This window comes from Acartia tonsa, chromosome 15 (assembly GCF_053477335.1).
Source record: "Acartia tonsa isolate MP-2025a chromosome 15, ASM5347733v1, whole genome shotgun sequence".
NCBI lineage: Eukaryota > Metazoa > Arthropoda > Copepoda > Calanoida > Acartiidae > Acartia > Acartia tonsa.
Genome location: NC_137274.1, coordinates 2,081,580 through 2,101,553, shown reverse-complemented (window position 1 = coordinate 2,101,553; position 19,974 = coordinate 2,081,580). Strand labels below are relative to the sequence as shown.

At 33.9% G+C, this 19,974-nt stretch overlaps 1 protein-coding gene across 3 annotated transcripts in view; it reads right to left on the bottom strand.

Annotated features, from left to right (window-relative positions):
• The window catches only part of LOC145307366 (G protein-coupled receptor kinase 1-like), a 75,500-nt gene extending 55,760 nt beyond the window's left edge, over positions 1-19,740 (bottom strand). For 2 of the 3 annotated variants that reach the window (XR_013875420.1, XM_080149746.1), the window contains exons 1-16: positions 19,606-19,740; positions 18,821-18,869; positions 15,724-15,806; positions 14,807-14,877; positions 14,041-14,096; positions 13,264-13,338; positions 10,414-10,489; positions 9,560-9,629; positions 8,952-8,997; positions 8,425-8,471; positions 7,390-7,445; positions 6,683-6,768; positions 3,827-3,908; positions 2,380-2,495; positions 1,366-1,442; positions 257-352 (exon numbers count right to left, since the gene is read on the bottom strand). Coding sequence is in view for 2 of the 3 variants with exons in the window: in XM_080149746.1 (XP_080005872.1) it covers positions 257-352; positions 1,366-1,442; positions 2,380-2,495; positions 3,827-3,908; positions 6,683-6,768; positions 7,390-7,445; positions 8,425-8,471; positions 8,952-8,997; positions 9,560-9,629; positions 10,414-10,489; positions 13,264-13,338; positions 14,041-14,096; positions 14,807-14,877; positions 15,724-15,803 (1,034 nt within the window). In the remaining variant the exon portion in view is untranslated. Of the gene's footprint in view, positions 1-256; positions 353-1,365; positions 1,443-2,379; positions 2,496-3,826; positions 3,909-6,682; positions 6,769-7,389; positions 7,446-8,424; positions 8,472-8,951; positions 8,998-9,559; positions 9,630-10,413; positions 10,490-13,263; positions 13,339-14,040; positions 14,097-14,806; positions 14,878-15,723; positions 15,809-18,819; positions 18,870-19,605 lie in introns of all 3 variants that reach the window. The other variant, XM_080149745.1, reaches the window with a different exon arrangement.
• Positions 19,741-19,974: the final 234 nt, after the last annotated feature.

The following is a 19,974-nucleotide window of genomic DNA, read 5'->3' as shown; positions in this document are numbered from 1 at the left end:
GAGGGGGGGACCTTACCTAAAATCACACTATAGGAGGGAGGGAGGGAGGGGAGGGGGGGACCTTACCTAAAATCACACTAAAGGAGAGAGGGAGGGAGGGGAGGGGGGGACCTTACCTAAAATCACACTATAGGAGAGAGGGAGGGAGGGGAGGGGGGGACCTTACCTAAAATCACACTATAGGAGAGAGGGATGAAAGGGAGGGGGGACCTTATCTAAAATCACACTACGGGATAAAAGGGAGGGGGGAGCTTACCTAAAATCACACGCCAGTCCAAGATCTGATATTCTGATGTGGCCCCCTTCATCCAGAAGTATGTTGGCAGGTTTCAGGTCTCTATACACTATAAACCTAAAATAAAAGTAGCTTAAAACCTGCCTAAAAGCATTCCAACCTCCATGGATGTTTTATACTTATTTCTGCTCCATATTGATGGGAATGTTGACAAAAAGTTTCAGGCGTCTATCTTTTATGGGAACAGAGAAAATCATGTTTTTCAAAAAATAAAACAGGACCTAATATGCAACCTTGAGGCACTAATTATATCTTTACACTTTAAACCTTAAATAAAAGTAGCTTTAAACCTGCCTAAAAGTAGCTGAAAACCTGCCTAAAAGCACTCCGACCGCCATGGATGTGTTATACTTATTTCTGCTCCATATGGATGGGAATGTTGACAAGAAGTTTCAGGCGTCTATCTTTTATGGGAACAGAGAAAATCATTTTTTTCTAAAAATAAAACAGGACCTAATATGCAACCTTGAGGCACTCCACTAATTATATCTTTACACTTTAAACCTTAAATAAAAGTAGCTGAAAACCTGCCTAAAAGCACTCCAACCGCCAAGGATGTTTTATACTTATTTAATATTTATGCTCCATATTGATGGGACCGAATGTCGAAAGAAGTTTCAGGCGTCTATCTTTTATAGGAACAGAGAAAATCATGTTTTTTTTCAATTTAAAACAAGGACCTAATATGCAACCTTGAAACCTAAAAAAAGTAGCTTAAAACCTGCATTAAAGCACCACGACCGCCATGGATATTTTATTTATATTTATTGATGGGAATATAGGGGCGTCGTAGCTCAGTGAATACATTTGAATACATTCACGCAACTTCCCCTGGTTGTGTAAGAAGGGGATTATTGAGTAAGCTTGGATCTATAACATTATACCTTGTTGTAATAGGAATCAGTATTTTGAAAATCAAATGAATAAGATAATTCTATCACATAAAATATTTTTGCCAAAAAGGTTAACAATCAACATGTTTCAAATGGAAGTACTGACCTTATAGAGTGGCTACGCTTCCTAAATAGTACCTAAATCAACCCTAAATGTTACATGAATCATCATAATACCTTTTGTGCATGTGTTGAAGGCCAAGGATAACTTCAGCAGCATAAAACTTCATGTCTTGTTCGTTGAATACTCCATGCTAAGATAATACATTATAATAGTTATTTACCGTAATATAGACAGCTTTCCGAGGATAGTAGTATGAAAAATGATAAGGTTAAAACCAGTTTTTTAAACACCAAAGGGTTTCAGACCCGGGATAACAACACTACAGCACTGTTTTTTTTCTCATGATTTTATTTTGATATTCGTGGAAAATTGTCTGCAATGCAAAGCTTTACATGATTTTTCAGTATGGCTGAGAACCAGTTCTAATCCAGCGGATATTAATTATTCAGTTTTAAAGCAATAATGAAAATATGTATAGAGACAAGTACAAATTTTTGTAATTTTCTTCAAAACAATTTTTTGATAACCAAAAAACTGGAAAAATAGACAGTGGGGAAAAAATGTAGATCTTGGGAAAAAGTGTCGAACATGGGAAAAAAGTGTCAACCTTGAGGGAAAATGCGTGGACCATGGGAAAAAATGTAGACTGTGGGGAAAAAAATGTAGAACGAGGGAGAAAAAAATGTAGAACGAAGGAGAAAAAAATGTAGACCGTACAAAAAAAATGTAGACCGTGGGGGAAAATGTAGACCGTGGGAAAAAATGTAGACCGTGGGGAAAAAATGCAGACCATGGGAGAAAAATCTAGACCGTGGGGAAAAAATGTAGACCGTGGGAACTAACCTGAGAGAGAGGGTAGTGTAGGTCACCCCCATTTATTCGGTCAAGAATAAAACGGAGTGAAAAGCATAAGTCATGCATATAAAAATGTGGACCGCGGGAAAAAATGTAGACCGTGGGAAAAATAAGGACCGTGGGAACTAACCTGGGAAAGATGGTAGTGTAGGTCACCACCATTCATAAGGTCAAGAATAAAACGAAGTGAAAAGCATAAGTCATGCATATAGAAATGTGGACCGTGGGAAAAAATGTAGACCGTGGGAAAAATAAGGACCGTGGGAACTAACCTGGGAAAGATGGTAGTGTAGGTCACCACCATTCATAAGGTCAAGAATAAAACAGAGTTTGTCACTCGTATGGAAAGCATAAGTCATGCATACAATGAAGGGACAATCATGTCCTGACAACACAATTACAAATTTATTCAAATGTCTGTCTGTTGGTTTGTCTGTCTATCTATCTGTCTATGCAATAATGTTTGTTATAGTTCCTGTGGAAACAAGGTTAAGAATTCTGTTTGTCTATCTGTCTGTCTTTCTCTCTGTCTATCTTTATTCTAATGAATGTTTTGTAAAAAATGGCTATGCATCCTGTCTGTCTATCTGTCCTTCTTTCCATTAGTCTATCTGTCTGTCTGTCTATCTGTATGTGTGTCTGTCTATCTATCTGCCTGTGTATCTATCTCTCTGTCTTTCTATCTGTCTATCTATGTTCCTGTATAGACAATGCATATTCCTCACATTAAGAGCTATAGTTCTATCTGTCTGTCTGTTTGTCTATTTGTATGTCTGTTTGTCTATTTGTATGTCTGTTTGTCTATTTGTATGTCTGTCTATCTATTTGTATGTCTGTCCGTCTATCTGTATGTCTGTATGATAATGTTTGTTATGTTCCGGTAGAAACAAGGCTAAGCATAATCCAGAGTTCTATCTGTCTGTCTATCTATCTGTCTGCCTATCTATCTATCTGTCTGTCTGTCTTTCTATCTGTCTATCTATGTTCCTGTAGAGACAAGGCATATTCCTCACATTAAGAGCCAGAGTTCTATCTGTTTGTCTATCTATCTATCTTTCTATCTGTCTATCTGTCTATTTGATAAATGTTTGTAATATGTTCCTGTTGAGACAAGGCTAAGCATAATCCTCTCATTAAGAGCCAGAGTTTCTCCTGTCTGTCTGTCTGTCTATTTGTATGTCTGTCTGTCTGTCTATCTGTCTGCCTATCTGCCTATCTATCCTGCCTATCTATCTATCTATCTATCTATCTATCTATCTATCTATCTATCTATCTATCTATCTATCTATCTATCTATCTATCTATCTATCTATCTATCTATCTATCTATCTATCTATCTATCTATCTATCTATCTATCTGTCTGTCTGTCTGTCTGTCTGTCTGTCTGTCTATCTATCTGTCTGCCTATCTATCTATCTGTCTGTCTGTCTTTCTATCTGTCTATCTATGTTCCTGTAGAGACAAGGCATATTCCTCACATTAAGAGCCAGAGTTCTATCTGTTTGTCTATCTATCTATCTTTCTATCTGTCTATCTGTCTATTTGTATATCTATCTATCTGTCTATCTAATAATGTTTGTAATATGTTCCTGTAGAAACAAGGCTAAGCATAATCCTCTCATTAAGAGCCAGACTTTCTCCTGTCTGTCTGTCTATCTATCTATCTGTTTGTCTGTCTATCTGTCTATCTATCTAAAAATATTTGTAATATGTTCCTGTAGATACAAGGCTAAGCATAATCCTCTCATTAAGAGCCAGAGTTTCTCCTTGCTTCATCTTTATACGTTTCTTGTCCAAACACTTAATAAGTAGATAGATAGAGAGTGAGAAAGATAAATGGATAGATTGTAGGAAAGATAGATAGATAGATAGATACCTAATGGAAATGATTGATAAGATTGGTAGTAAGAAAGAAAGATAGTTATTGGAAAAGAAAGATGGATAGATGCCTAGGTAGTGGAAATGATAGAAAGATAGATATGATTAGTAGGATATATAAGTTAGAAGGAATTTTAATGTTAGGAGGAGGAGATTTGATATCTGCATCAAATTTTAAGGATTTTTATAAAATTCGTTTTTTGTATTATTCTTTATCTAAAAGCGGAAATACAATTTAAGTTAATAAATTTTGACCAAAATTTTGATAGGTGGATTGGAAACTACCTGCGCGCTAATTAGATGAATGATGTACGACACTTAAGCTTCTTCAATCAGAGCGTAGATTTTTTAAATCCACCAATTACAGATGTCAAAATCAATTAACTTAAATTGTATTTCCGCTTTTAGATAAAGAATTACAGTGTGGCCACAACCAAAAAAATACTGATACTGAAGAAAAAAAAGGAAATACTGAAAATACTGAATCCTAAAATAAGAAAAAATACTGAAATACTGAACAAAAAAGTATTTTTTTATATGTTTCCTCATTTTAAAATTTCATATATCATAGCTTTATTATTAGGGGGATATTTTAAAGATCTTTTAATTTTGCCTCTTAGATTTTCTTGCACCAATTAGGCAGAAAATGACTGATAAATATTTTTAATAATTACAAAACTTAAATACTTTTTAGTTGAGTTAAGAGCATGCTAAAAAACTTTACCTTCAATAATCATGCAAAGTACTCACCTTAGATTATTCATTCTATTAATAGACAAAAACAAGGATGACAACATCCATAAGTAGCGAAGCACAAAAAATTGTGGATGGGAATGTACAAGTAGATTTAAAGTGTATTTTTAAAAATCAAGAATAGATTTACTGGAGAAAATAAACACGAAACCTTGTTTTATTTTGTAAGATGACAACATAAAAGATGCTTATAACAATGGAAAAAATTATTTTGATTCTGATATCCCAAAAAAGTTTGAAAATTGGACCAAAAACACCAAAGATATGGGGAAATATGTAAAACATATAAAAATAGCCCAAAACCTGCTAAAAGGCAGTCTGACTGCCATGTTTTTTTCTTAAAACGACAGGAAGTTTAATTTTGATATCTATAACTGAAAAAATTATGGAAATCGGACCATAAACACCAAAGATATGGAGAAAAATGTGAAAAATATAAAAATAGCCTAAAACCTGCAAAAAGGCAGTTGGACCGTTTTGGTTGTTTCCTTTAATGGACGGGAAATTTAATTTTGATATCTATAACGGAAAAAATTTTGAAAATCGGACCATAAACAAAGAAAAATTGGAGAAATGGAGAAAATTTAGAAAAATATAAAAATAGCCTAAAACCTGCTAAAAAGGAGTCCGACTGGCATTCATGTTTTATACTTAATTATGCTCCATATTAATGGGAATGTTGACAAGAAATTTCAGCCTTCTATCTTAAACAGGAGCCGAGAAAATCACGTTTCCCCTTTTCTGTCTCAGACGGACGGACAGACGGACGGACGGACATTTTGAATTATAGAGTAGCTTCGCTACTAAAAATATCTGAGCTGGATCTTTAAATCGTTTAGTGGTGCGCTGAATTGGGGCGATCCAGTTCACCCCGGTTTGGCGCAGCAATGTCACTCGTTGAGTGCCATTGCTGCGCCAGTACTGCGCCACTGGGCGCGCTGATTCGCTCATTCCATTTTGATTTAAAGTTTGAAATCTAATAATATCTAGGTGCGCCGAACTGGATCGCCCCGATTCAGCGCACCATTAAACGATTTAAAGATCCAGCTCTGAAAAAAATACTGTATAAAAGCATCTCAAATATCTAAAAAATTTATATTTGAGATGAAATTGAAAAAAAAATGTATATTACCATAAAAAAAGCAAAATTAATGTACAAAGTTATAGGGTAATTTAAAGGAAAGTAAAGTGAGGCGCGAAGCGCCGAAAAAAATCTGACATCAACTAGTTGAAAAAAACATCTTATTTATGCAAAAAAAATTGGAATTTAAGAAATAATGAAAATACTGAATCATGAAAATTTCCAAAAACTGAAAAATACTGAATAAAATTTTCAAATACTGAATATTCAGTATTTACTGAAAATACTGAACCCCCAATTTCTAAATACTGAAGAATACTGAATATTTTCAGTATACTGAAAAATGTGGCCACCTTGGAATTATACAAAAAACGAATTTTATAAAAAAAATCCTTAAAATTTGATGCAGATTTCAAATCTCCCTCTAACATTAAAATTCCTTCCAACTTATATATCTTAATGATTAGTGGATAGTAGGATCATTATGATCATTATACTAGGATAGATAATAAGATAGATAGAAAGTAGAAGATATAGATAAAAGATAGATAGTAGAAAAGATAGATAATTATATAGTGAGATAGATAGATAACTAGTTGCAAAGATGGGAAGGTAGATTGTGGAAAATATAGAGAAATAGGTACTGGAAAATGTAGATGAATAGAAGGGGTAACTTTGTGTATCATCTTTGGGGATGTATGAAAATTTATCGGTCATTGTCTTATCCCTTTAGATCCCTGAGTTTTATAATTATTTTTCCCTCTGTATTATAGACAGCTATCCGCGGTTATCATGCGGACAGTATGGCTGAGAACCGGTTCCAATCCAGCGGATATCCATCGGTTTGAATCTCAGGACTTACCTTCATGGCGTACATTTTACCCGTATCCGCTTTCCTACACCCATACACCTCACCAAAACCACCCCGGCCAATTATTCGGTGAACTGTTCAAACAAATCAAAATTATCGTGGGAATTTTTGCAAAACCATGGGAATATTTGCAATACCGTGAGAATATTTGCAATATTGTGATAAAATATGCAACGCCGTGGGGATATTTTCAATACCGTAGGGATATTTACAATACCATAGGAATATATCCAATCACTAGAGAAAAATTGCAATACAGTGAGAAAATTTGCAATACCATGATAATATTTGCAATATTGTGAGAAAATCTTCAATAACGTGGGAAAATTTGCAATGCAGTAGGAAAAATTGCAATATTGTGAGAAAATCTGCAATGACGTGAGAATATTTGCAATACTGGGGTAAAATTTGCAATATCATGAGAAAATTTGCAATATCATGAGAAAATCTGCAATGCCATGAGAAAATTTGCAATATTGTGAGAATATATGCAATACCTTGGGAATATATTCAATATTGTAAGAAAATCGGCAATACCGTTGGAAAATTTGCAATATTGTGGGAATATTTGCAACAATATGAGAATATCTGCAATAACGTGGGAATATTTGCAATATTGTGGGAATATCTGCAATACTGTCAGCAAACTGTTATTTTTTGCCTCAAATTTTCACTACAAAATAATTATGATTTTCCTGAAAAGTCGTTCATGCTCAAACTTATGTTCAATTCTAAATTTTTCCATTGACAGAACCTAAACAAAAGAATCAATCAATCAATCAATCAATCAATCAATCAATCAATCAATCAATCAATCAATCAATCAATCAATCAATCAATCAATCTATCTATCTATCTATCTATCTATCTATCTATCTATCTATCTATCTATCTATCTATCTATCAATCAATCAATCAATCAATCAATCAATCAATCAATCTAACAATCAATCTCACAATCTATCAATCAACCAATCTATCAATCAATCTATCAATCAATCTATCAATCAATCTATCAATCAATCTATCAATCAATCTATCAATCAATCTATCAATCAATCAATCTATCAATCAATCAATCAATCAATCAATCTAATAATCAATCTATCATTCAATCTAACAATCAATCTAACAATCTATCAATCAACCAATCTATCAATCAATCTAACAATCTATCAATCAACCAATCTATCAATCAATCTATTAATCAATCTATCAATCAATCTATCAATCAATCTACCAATCAATCTATCAATCAATCTATCAATCAATCTATCAATCAATCTATTAATCAATCTATCAATTAATCTATCAATCAATCAATCAATCTATCAATCAATCTATCAATCAATCTATCAATCAATCTATCAATCAATCAATCTATCAATCAATCTATCAATCAATCTATCAATCAATCTATTAATCAATCTATCAATTAATCTATCAATCAATCAATCAATCTATCAATCAATCTATCAATCAATCTATCATTAAATCTATAAATCAATTTATCAATAATCTAGGTATCAATTTACAAATATATTGATCTATCAATAAATCGATCAATCAATCTATAATTAGATTCTTTTCAAAAATTTAGCTGACTATCTCTAATAGCATCTGAGAAAATCACATTTCCCCTAAAGCATTATAACTAACTGATAGAATGACTGACGGACAGACAAAGTGAATTATAGAGTAGCTTCGCTATAAAAAAAAAGTTAAAAACATACCTTGTAAATTTTTCACTCTCTAAAAATTTTGGGAAAACATGATTTCTAAATTTTTAAAAATTTATACAAAAACTCTCAGGGGATATAAAGCCTAAATGATAATAAACCAAATACCCCTATGTGGATTATATTTGGTTGAAAAGTTTGGAATCTACGTGTTTGATCCTAGACTTGACTTTTTGGTAATGATTATAGCATTGCTGCGCTTTCTAAGTCATACATAACTTTTATAGGAATCAGCATGCAAAGTTTAAAATCGATAGGACAATTCTAACCTGTTTAAATTAACGAAAAGAGCTAACTGTAACGGAAGTAGGGACCGACCCTAATTAAAGAAAAATTTCGCTTTTAAAAATCACGACTTCGACGACAAATAACGGCCAAACGGTTGGATGGTGCATAATTAACGAAATAATCGTTTCAAAAAGATCTACAAAAGTGAAGAAAAGGTTAAAGTTGCTAAAATGACTCCTTCACCCCTAAACTGTCCATTAAAATCTGTGAAACAGTTGTTTGTATAAATTCCTGAGATACGACAGAATTTCTTCTATGTAAGGCTCGAACAAATTTTCTAAACATTTTAATAATTTTATTTTATATACAAACTAGTGACTACGCCCCTAGAGGAACTTTAGATGAGTGAAGTTCAATTCCAACTACCAATTTTAAAAGAAAAAGTTAAATTATTGACAGCTTTCCGCGGATATTAAAATAAAAAATTATAGGATTAAAACCAGCCTTCGGCCAATCGAGGCTAACAAAACTGGTATTAATTTCATAATTTTTATTTTAATATTCGTGGAAAATATAGTCTGTAATACGATGCTATACATGATTTTTCAGTAAGGCTTGCAGTAGGAACCGGTTCTAATCCAGCTTATATCAAAGACGTACTAGAAGAGTTATTTATAGCGTCGTATTATAGACAGCTTTTCGCGTATATTATAATTAAAGATTATCTGATAAAATCAGTTTTGTTAGCCCTAGCCTTCGGCTCCTCGGGGTATTGATTAAATGATTTTTATTTTACATTCCGCGGAAAATTGTCTGAAATACGATGTTATACATGATTTTTCAGAGATTGACTGAGAACCGGTTCTAAATCAGCAGAAAATAAAATTATTTTTTTTTTCCTGGAATATTTGAATTTTCATGAAATTTTTTGTTGACAATTTCTGCCGCTTCCTTGGAATAAAGATCTGAATATTGGAACAATAAAACAGCTGTCCAATATACGGGGGTAATTATGTTGATTATCATTGGAAATGTACATCAAGGGTGAGGTAGGTTGTGCTAAAATTTCGTAAAGGTGTGAGTTTTAAGGCTTAAAACAGTATATAAATATAAATATGTGTATTCCTTATTGATTAAAACCCATAGACAAAAAAGGGGGAGACGGATGTGCCACTTTTTGAAACCACAAGTTAAACGTACATGATCTCAGCCTATAAAAGAGTTACAGCTCTAAAAAAACGGCACAGCAGTTGCTTTTGAGGAGAACAATGTGGCATTGTGAAGTAATTGTGTCTATTGTGGCGAGAAAAGACAAAAAAATCGGTGGGAAACGGTGGCCGCCGTTTCTTCACGGTTCCATATTGTTCTCCACATAAGCAACTGCTTTGTGTAGCATTTTATAAAACTTTGGGTATTAGTTTATAAAACTTTGGGTACCAGTATATATAACTTTGGGTACTTATTTATAAAACTTTGGGTCTTTATTTATAAAACTTCGGGAACCAGTCTATAAAACTTTGAGTACAACAGATAAAACTTTGGGTACCAGTGTGTACTACTTTGGGTACTAAAAAACAGCTGTTTTGTTGTTTCCTGAATTGGCCAATAGTTCTCTCATTATAAATTATAATCAAAATTATTGTGGGAATATTTGCAATGTCGTGAGAATATTTGCGATGCCGTGGGAAATTTTGCAATGCCGTGGGAATAATTGCAATGTCGTGGAAAAAATTAGCTGTTTTGTGTTTCCTGAATTGGCCAATAGTTCTCTCATTATAAACTGATCATAGATCTCTCTCCCCTTCTTCTTTCTCTCCTCTATACAGTCCAGCTAGGATAGATATATAGATAGATAGTGTGATAGATAGATGGCGCTCGGCCCCTAGCTTGTGGGAGGGAATTTTAAGGAATATCTCGTTAGGATAAAATATTGAGTTACCTATCCTTTTCCTTTGGCCCCCGCCCTATAGCAAAATTTCCTATACACGCAACTGGTTCAATATCAAATGCTATTCAAATTTCAAGAATGAAATGTAATGTTAATATAACAAGGATGAAAATAAAAGCGAAGCTCTGAAAAGGTAGAACATACGATTATTAACACTTGTAGAGTGTCAACACTGAATAAGGGGGGGGGGGGGGAGTTTGTACACTTATAGGAAATGAAATTCAGTACCAAAGTTTGGGAGGGTCGTATGGGCTTGTTTTTAAAGTTATCAACCTAATTCTTTTTGTAGGCTCTCTTATATGACTTGATATACACGGAAAACTTTAAAAATTCATTTTCGGTACTTTCCTTCTAGGGGCTTGTGGAGCAAAAGACCCCCAAAACAATAAAAATATGAGTTCTGACCTTAATTTTAAAGATATCGACCTGATTTTTTCTTTATAATACTTTTATAACATACCCGAATCAACGAACCATTACAGATTTCATTTTGGGACTTTCCTTCTAGGGGCTTGTGGAGCAAGAGACCCCCAAAACACAAAAATATGAGTACTGGGCCTATTTTTGAAGATATCGACCTGATTTTTTTATAATACTTTTTTAACATAACCGAATTAACGAACCATTACAGATTTCATTTTGGGACTTTCCTTCTAGGGGCTTGTGGAGCAAGAGACCCCCAAAAATCATAAAAATATGAGTTGTGGGCTTCTTTTTTAAGATATCAACCTGATTTTTTATATAAAAATACTATTTTAACATAACCGAATCTACGAACCATTACAGATTTCATTTTGGGACTTTCCTTCTACGGGCTTGTGGAGCAAAAGACCCCAAAAACACTAAAAATATGAGTTCTGAGCTTATTTTTTTTAGATATCAACCTGATTTTTAAAAAATAATACTTTTTTAACATAACCAAATTAAGAAAACATTACAGATTTCATTTTGGGACTTTCCTTCTAGGGGCTAGTGGAGCAAAGATTCCAAAACAACTAAAAATATGAGTTCTGAGCTTATTTTTAAAGATATCAACCTGATCTTTTTAAAATAACACTTTTTTAACATAACCGAACTAAGAAACCATTAAGGATTTCATTTTGGGACTTTCCTTCTAGGGGCTTGTGGAGCAAAAGATCCCCAAAACACTAAAAATATGAGTTCTGAGCTTATTTTTTAAGATAACCTGAGAACTCAATTTATTTTGTTTTGGAGGTGTTTTACCCTACTTTCCCCTGAAAGGAAAGTGCCAAAATGAAATTATTAGTAGCTACCTAGTTCAAACATGTGAAAAAAGTTTTCATGAAAAAAATCAGCTCAATATCTCTAAAAATATTTTTTGGGGGTCTTTTGTCCCACTAGCTTCTAGAAGAAAAGTCCCAAAATGAAATCTGTAATGGTTTCTTAGTTCGGTTATGTTAAAAAAAGTGTTCCTAAAAAAATCATGTTGATATATTTAAAAATAAGGTCAGAACTCATATTTTTAGTGTTTTTGGTGTCTTTTGCTCAACAAGCCCCTAGAAGGAAAGTCCCAAAATGAAATCTGTAATGGTTCGTAGATTCGGTTATGTTAAAATAGTATTTTTATATAAAAAATCAGGTTGATATCTTTAAAAATAAGCTCAGAACTCATATTTTTAGTGTTTTGGGGTCTTTTGCTCCACAAGCCCGTAGAAGGAAAGTCCCAAAATGATATCTGTATTGGTTCGTAGATTCGGTTATGTTAAAATAGTATTTTTTATTATATAAAAAAATAAGGTTGATATCTTAAAAGAGAAGCCCACAACTCATATTTTTATGATTTTTGGGGATCTCTTGCTCCACAAGCCCCTAGAAGGAAAGTCCCAAAATGAAATCTGTAATGGTTCTTACATTCGGTTATGTTTAAATATTATTTTTATATAAAAAAAGCAGGTTGATATCTTCAAAAATAAGCCCAGTAGTATGTTAAAAAAGTATTATACAGAAAAAATCAGGTCGATATCTTTAAAATTAAGGTCAGAACTCATATTTTTAGTGTTTTGGGGGGTCTTTTGCTCCACAAGCACCTAGAAGGAAAGTACCGAAATTCAATTTTCAAAGTTTTCCGTGTACATCAAGTCATATAAGAGAGCCTACAAAAAGAATTAGGTTGATAACTTTAAAAACAAGCCCATACGACCCTCCCAAACTTTGGTACTGAATTTCATTTCCTATAAGTGTACAAACTCCCCCCCCCCCCCTTAGAATATAAATGTATGTAAATTTTACGTTTATTTGTTGAATAGAGGATAATGTTTAAGGACATACTTACAGTTTTAGGACTTGTCTTTAGAGATGCTTCGCCTATAACATTATAATTTGTTGTCCTTGGAATCATTATTTAAAAAATCAGATCAATTGAATAATTTTATCACATAAAAATTTGATGTTAAAAAAGTTCAAAATCAACATGTTTAAAATGGACGTACGGACATACTAGTAACGATTATAGAGCTTTCTAAATCGTACCTAACTACTACAGGTATCACCATGCAAAATTTGAAATCGTTAGGACTATTCTAACATGCCCAAATTAACGAAAAGAGCTAACCGTTACGGACTGACGGACGGACTGACCCTAATTATAGAAAAGCTTCGCTAAAACACCAGGTATGGCTAATCAATCAATGAATCACCTTTTCAAACTTTTTTATTTCTTCGTAGAAAGAGAACTGTGGAACCTGTTCTGTTGAAACATGGAGGCAGTATTCCTAGTATTCAACATCATATGCTCAATAGTTTATAATTTGGGTACTTTATGGTATATGTCCCCAAAGTTGTTAGGCCAACTAATAAGAAAACATTATTATAAAACTTTGGGGACTAGTATACTAGTAGTGTCCCCTCCCTCTCAGGGCGTTTCACCCAAAGTGCCTGTTTTGTACTGCTAATACCCCTTTCTCTTATTTTTTAAATAAATTGAAAATAAGAGGAGAGGGTACCTAGTTTTTAAACGGGGCCTAAACCTGCGGGGCTACCCAGAGTCCAATTTAACTCTGCCTTGTCTATATTTAAAAGTAACAGGATGTCTTTCTGTGTTGCAGTAAAGCTTCATTCAAGTACCCCTAGAGGCTTCTAGGGGCGTAGCATCTTGTCGTAGCTAAACAAATAAACAAAAACATCCCACCATTTCAATTTATTTGTTCAAATTTTTCACTTGTATTCTAATATACCTAGAATTAACAGGATGTCTGTCTGTTTCTCTGTACCTAAGAATCTCACTAACCGCTCACTGTACCGATATGGTTTACCTTTACAGTGTAGCTCCTCACAACTCCTGTGAAGTAAGTTTATATTTATTTTAGGGGAGGGTACCCACACCCTCCAGGGAGAAATCGCATCTAAAGAACCTCCCCCCCCCCCCACCCTTCCACAAAAGGCCTCTAGGGGCAATATTGAGCATATGAAGGAACCTTGAAGAGTAGAAATCCCAATTTCTGACTAAATATTTTGTCAAACGACAATTCACCTAGAAAAAAAAGAATTAGGGTTGGGCCGTTGTTTCAGTAGGTACCTAGGTACCCCTTAAATATTTTTTAATACAGACGGACAGACAGACACACGAACAGACAGTTGGACAGACAAATATACAGACAGACGGAAGGACAGAAAGACAAACAAACAGACAGAAAAACAGAAAAACGAACAGACAAATGGGCAGAAGTACAGACAGACGGACAGACAGAAAGCCAGACGGGAAAGACCAAACTTACCATTTTCAAGGCGACCACTCAAAACCAAAAAATACCTGACAGATAGATGGACATAAGGACAAACAAATAGACATACAGACAGACGGACAGACAAACAGAAGGACATACAGAAAGAATGACAACCAGACAGGCAGACAGATAAACAGACGGACAGACAAACAGACGGACGAAAAATCAGACGGAAAGACACACAGACAAACAGACGGACAGACAAACAAACAGACAGACAGATATACATAAATACATACAGACAGACAAACAAACAGAATAACAGACAAAAAGACAGATAGACAGACAAAAAGACGGACAGACAAACAGATAGACGGAGAGATATACAAATAGACGGACAGGCATACAGACGGACAGACAGAAAGACAGACAGACAAACAGACTAACTGCAACTGTTCGGACAGACAGAAGAATTCAGACAGCCAGACAGACAAACAAACTGACAGACCAAACTTACCATTTTTCTCCAAATATTTGATCATAACACTGCGCACACTCGGGTCAGGAAGAGAGATCTTCTTACTCGCTCTAAGAATAGTACCCAATGTTAATATAAGTACCCAAAGTTGAATGGGTACCCAAGGAAAAGTTCACTACGGCACCCCCCAAAAATTACTCAAAGTTGAATGAGTACCCAAAGTTGAAAACCCTGAAATGTGTACAGTTTCTGGTAGACAAAGGTTGCTCCAAGATTCGTCAATAAATGATCCCCAATGAAGACAAACAAGCTTAACCCTTCTAGAGTAAAATTAAGATTATTCGTTGAAAAGTTTAAACACTAATAATTCAGAGCCAAGTGCCAACCAATTCAGATTCAATAAAAAAAACAAAGTTTGAAGCTGACGATTAAGTTATTTTATAAGCAATTTTATTTAAAAGTAACAGGATGTATGTTTGTACCAAAGGATCTCGATAACCACTGAACCGATATGGTTCTCCTTTACAAAGTAGTTTCTAAAGGGTGCTACAAAGATTCATAACTATAATACCATTACCAACCTAAATCCCCCCTAAAAAAATATCTTTTTTTGTAATAATTAAATTTAATACCTAAAGGGGGGGGGGGGGTTGATTGAACGAATTAAACTGCAAAATTACAAAATGTTCATTCAAAGGTGTCGTGGAGAGGACTTGTACCCTAAACGTCACCACCCCTCCCCCCCCCCCCCCCATCCATATCATTAACTTTAAAATAGGGGGGAGGATTCTATAGCTCGACCTTGAGGGAATCCATCCAGCTTATCTTCATTGCCATGAGATATGTGACATCAGGTAGTACCCAAAGTTAATAGGTATAAGTACCCAAAGTTAATAGGTATAAGTACCCAAAGTTGAATAAGTACCCAAAGTTGAATAAGTACCCAAAGTATTTACCTGGCTGCTGGTGTGCACTTGGACTTCTCCATGGCCATGAGGTAGCTGACATCAGCCAAGACTGCCTCCAGGTCTGCCATCCTGCATCCACAAATATTTAGTACCCAAAGTTAAAATATTCTGTTTGATTAGCTACAGGCACAGATCCTTATGGTGTTTTGTCTGTCTGTCTGTATGTTTGTCTGAATTTTTTCTGTATGACTGTATATAGGTATATCTGCATGTTTGTCTGTGTGTCTGTCTATCTGTATATCTGTCTGTTATGTTTGTCTGTCTGTATGTCTGTCTGTCTGCTTGTCTGTATGTCTGTTTGTCTGAATGTTTGTTTGTCTATCTATCTATCTTTAAGTCTGCCGAGAACCGGTTCTAATCCAGCGGATAATCCTCTGATAATATATTTCTCTTAATGTTTTTAAAACATTAATACCTAACAACGGAAGAAATTTTAAAAATTGGAAGATTTTTCCTTTTTTTCTTGGAACATTTTTTTCAACATTAAGGGGGGGGGGGGAAGTTTGTACACTTATAAGAAATGAAATTCAGTACCAAAGTTTGGGAGGGTCGTATGGGCTTGTTTTTAAAGTTATCAACCTAATTCTTTTTGTAGGCTCTCTTATATGAATTGATAAACACGTATTTCTTTGAAAATTGAATTTCGGTACTTTCCTTCTAGGGGCTTGTGGAGCAAAAGACCCCCTAAAACACTAAAAATATGAGTTATGACCTTATTTTTAAAGATATCGACCTGATTTTTCTTTATAATACTTTTTTAACATACCCGAATCAACGAACCATTACAGATTTCATTTTGGGACTTTCCTTCTAGGGGCTTGTGGAGCAAGAGATCCCCAAAACACAAACATATGAGTACTGGGCTTATTTTTGAAGATATCGACCTGATTTTTTTTTATAATACTTTTTTAACTTAACCGAATTAACAAACCATTACAGATTTCATTTTGGGACTTTCCTCTTAGGGGCTTTTGGTGCAAGAGACCCCCAAAACACAAAAATATGAGTACTGGGCTTATTTTTGAAGATATCAACCTGCTTTTTTATATAAAAATAATATCTAAACATAACCGAATCTACGAACCATTACAGATTTCATTTTAAGACTTTCCTTCTAAGGGCTTGTGGAGCAAGAGACCCCCAAAAATCATAGAAATATGAGTTGTGGGCTCCTTTTTTAAGATATCAACCTGATTTTTTATATAAAAATACTATTTTAACATAACCGAATCTACGAACCATTACAGATTTCATTTTGGGACTTTCCTTCTACGGGCTTGTGGAGCAAAAGACCCCCAAAACACTAAAAATATGAGTTCGGTTAAGTTAAAAAAGTATTATAAAAAAAATCAGGTCGATATCTTCAAAAATAAGCCCAGTACTCATATTTTTGTGTTTTGGGGGTCTCTTGCTCCACAAGCCCCTAGAAGGAAAGTCCCAAAATGAAATCTGTAATGGTTCGTTGATTCGGGTATGTTAAAAAAGTATTATAAAGAAAAAATCAGGTCGATATCTTTAAAAATAAGGTCAGAACTCATATTTTTAGTGTTTTAGGGGGTCTTTTGCTCCACAAGCCCCTAGAAGGAAAGTACCGAAATTCAATTTTCAAAGAAATACGTGTATATCAAGTCATATAAGAGAGCCTACAAAAAGAATTAGGTTGATAACTTTAAAAACAAGCCCATACGACCCTCCCAAACATTGGTACTGAATTTCATTTCCTATAAGTGTACAAACTTCCCCCCCCCCCTCTTATTTTTCTTAAGCCTACGAATACAAGAACGTGTTTTTAAAACCAATCAAATGTCCCCTTCCCCTCTAAATTTTAGAGAATATTAAAAGCGAAGCTTTTATATAATTAGAATCAGTACGTCCGTCCGGAATGTCTGTACGTCCATTTTAAACATGTTGTTTTTAAACTTTATAAACAACAAATTTTTATGTGTTATATAATTATCTGATTTTTGGAAAACTGTTCTTAGGACAACAAAGTACAATGTTAATAGCAAAGCATCTCTATAGAAGACAAGTCCTAAAACTGTAAGTATGTCCTTAAATATTATCCTGTATTTAAGCAGTTTTTCAAAAGAATATCTTTTTATCTCTTCTGCTAATTCAGTTCAGACACTCTACTAGTGTTAATGATTGTTTGTCCTAATGTTTTAGTGCTTCGCTTTTATGGATGTTGTCATCCTTTTTAATTATTTAAGTAGTAGGTAGTTTATATTGTTTTTCCCCAATGAGACCAGATAATCCTGAACTTAAATATCTCAGTAATCTATCACAGAGAGGGAGGGGACATTGGGCTACATTACACTAGTCCCCAAAGTTTTTTTATCCATTGGCTCAACAACTTTGGGTACTTTTATCGAATTTTGATTGGTTAGTACATTTAATTTCAGTGTCCAAACGTTTCAACCACTAATTGTAATCTACACAAGGGGTAATTATGTGCATCATTATTGGGTAGGTACATGAATTTATGAGCCATTGTCTTATCCTTTTAGATCCCTAAATTTGTCAAGAACAATAATTTTTGTAAAAATTATTTTTTTATTTAAGAATTGCAACAAAAAAAAGCAGGGATCTAAAGTGATAAGACAATGGCCAATCAATCGATCTACATCCCCAATGATGATACATAAAATTACCATACCCCTTATGTAGATTACAAATAGTGTGGTTAAAACATTTGGACACTCAACTTACTATCTATAACTATCAACATTCGATAAAAGTTGCCAAAGTTTTTAAGCAAACAAATAAGAATGCGTTGTTATACAACTTTGGGGACTAGTGTAATTAACCGCCCATTTTCCACTCCCTCCTTGGATTTTAATGAATTAAGTAAATTGTATTACCAATATCAGCTTCCGATAGATTCACATTTTTTACGACATTTTGAAAAGAACTCGAAGATTTTTTTTAAAAAATTCAAAGATTTCAAAAAATAAATTCGAAGATTTTTTTGTTCAAAGATCTAAATAAAAACCATTGAAAAAAACTATTGAAAGGTTTAATAAACTGGTACCCAAAGTTTTATATAAACTGGTACCCAAAACGTTATGAATCTAAATATTTTCCTTGAGATATTTCAAGGGTCCCGACCAAACCAAAAACACGGCTCTCTATTTCTGAAAAACAAGAATGACAACATCTATAAGTAGCGAAACAAAAAATATTTATGAAAAGACAAGCAGACGATATGAATTATATAGAAGATGTTCAGTTGATAAAAATGCGATAATACATAGAAATCACGAAACCTTTGAAAAAAATAATAAAAAAATATTTTTGATGTCTTTTTAAGCATGACCGACAGACTGACGGACAAAGTAAATTATACACTGGATGTTCATTGATACAGGGAATCTTCACAAGAAATTTCAGCCGTCAATCTTTAATAGCAGCCGAGAAAATTGCATTGATAGAGAGAAAGAGACAGAGAGAAAGATAAATTGATAGATAGAGAAAGATAGATAGATAGAGGGAGAGAGATATAGATTCATAGATAGATAGATATAGATTGATAGAGAGAAAGAGACAGAGAGAAAGATAGATAGATAGGGATATAGTTAGATAGATAGTTAGATGGAGAGATATAGATAGATAGATAGGGAGATAGATAGATAGATAGAGAAAGAAAGATAGATAGGAAGAGAGAGAGAGATAGATAGGGAGAAAGATAGATAGATAGATAGAGAGATCTAGAGATAGAGAGAAAGAAAGAGATATAGATTCATAGATAGATAGAGAAAGATAGATAGATAGATAGATAGAAAGAAAGAAAGATAGATAGAGAGAGATAGATAGATAGACAGAGAGAGAGAGAGAGAGGAAGAAAGATGGACAAAGTCAAATAAGAAATACCTGATTTATAAAGATTCTGATGGATTCTGATCATTCATTTTACAGAGGCTGACATTTTCTTTTCACTAGGTAGCTATTTAGGTAGTAAATTACTAGGTACCTAGCAATTTCCTAGGTAGCTATTTATTGTTTTCTAAAAAGAACACTTTTCATTGTAAATCCTTCTTCGATGAATTAATAAAAATCTCCAGAGCTGGATCTCTAAATCATTTTAGTGGTGAGCCAGATCGGGATGCGCCGAATTTCGGCCAATCACAGCGCGGCATTTCATAAAATGCTGTGCTCTCTTTGGTGGAAAGTTGGCTCACCCCGATCTTGCTCACCACTAAAATGATTTAAAGATCCAGCTCAGGTACCCAAAGTTTTATT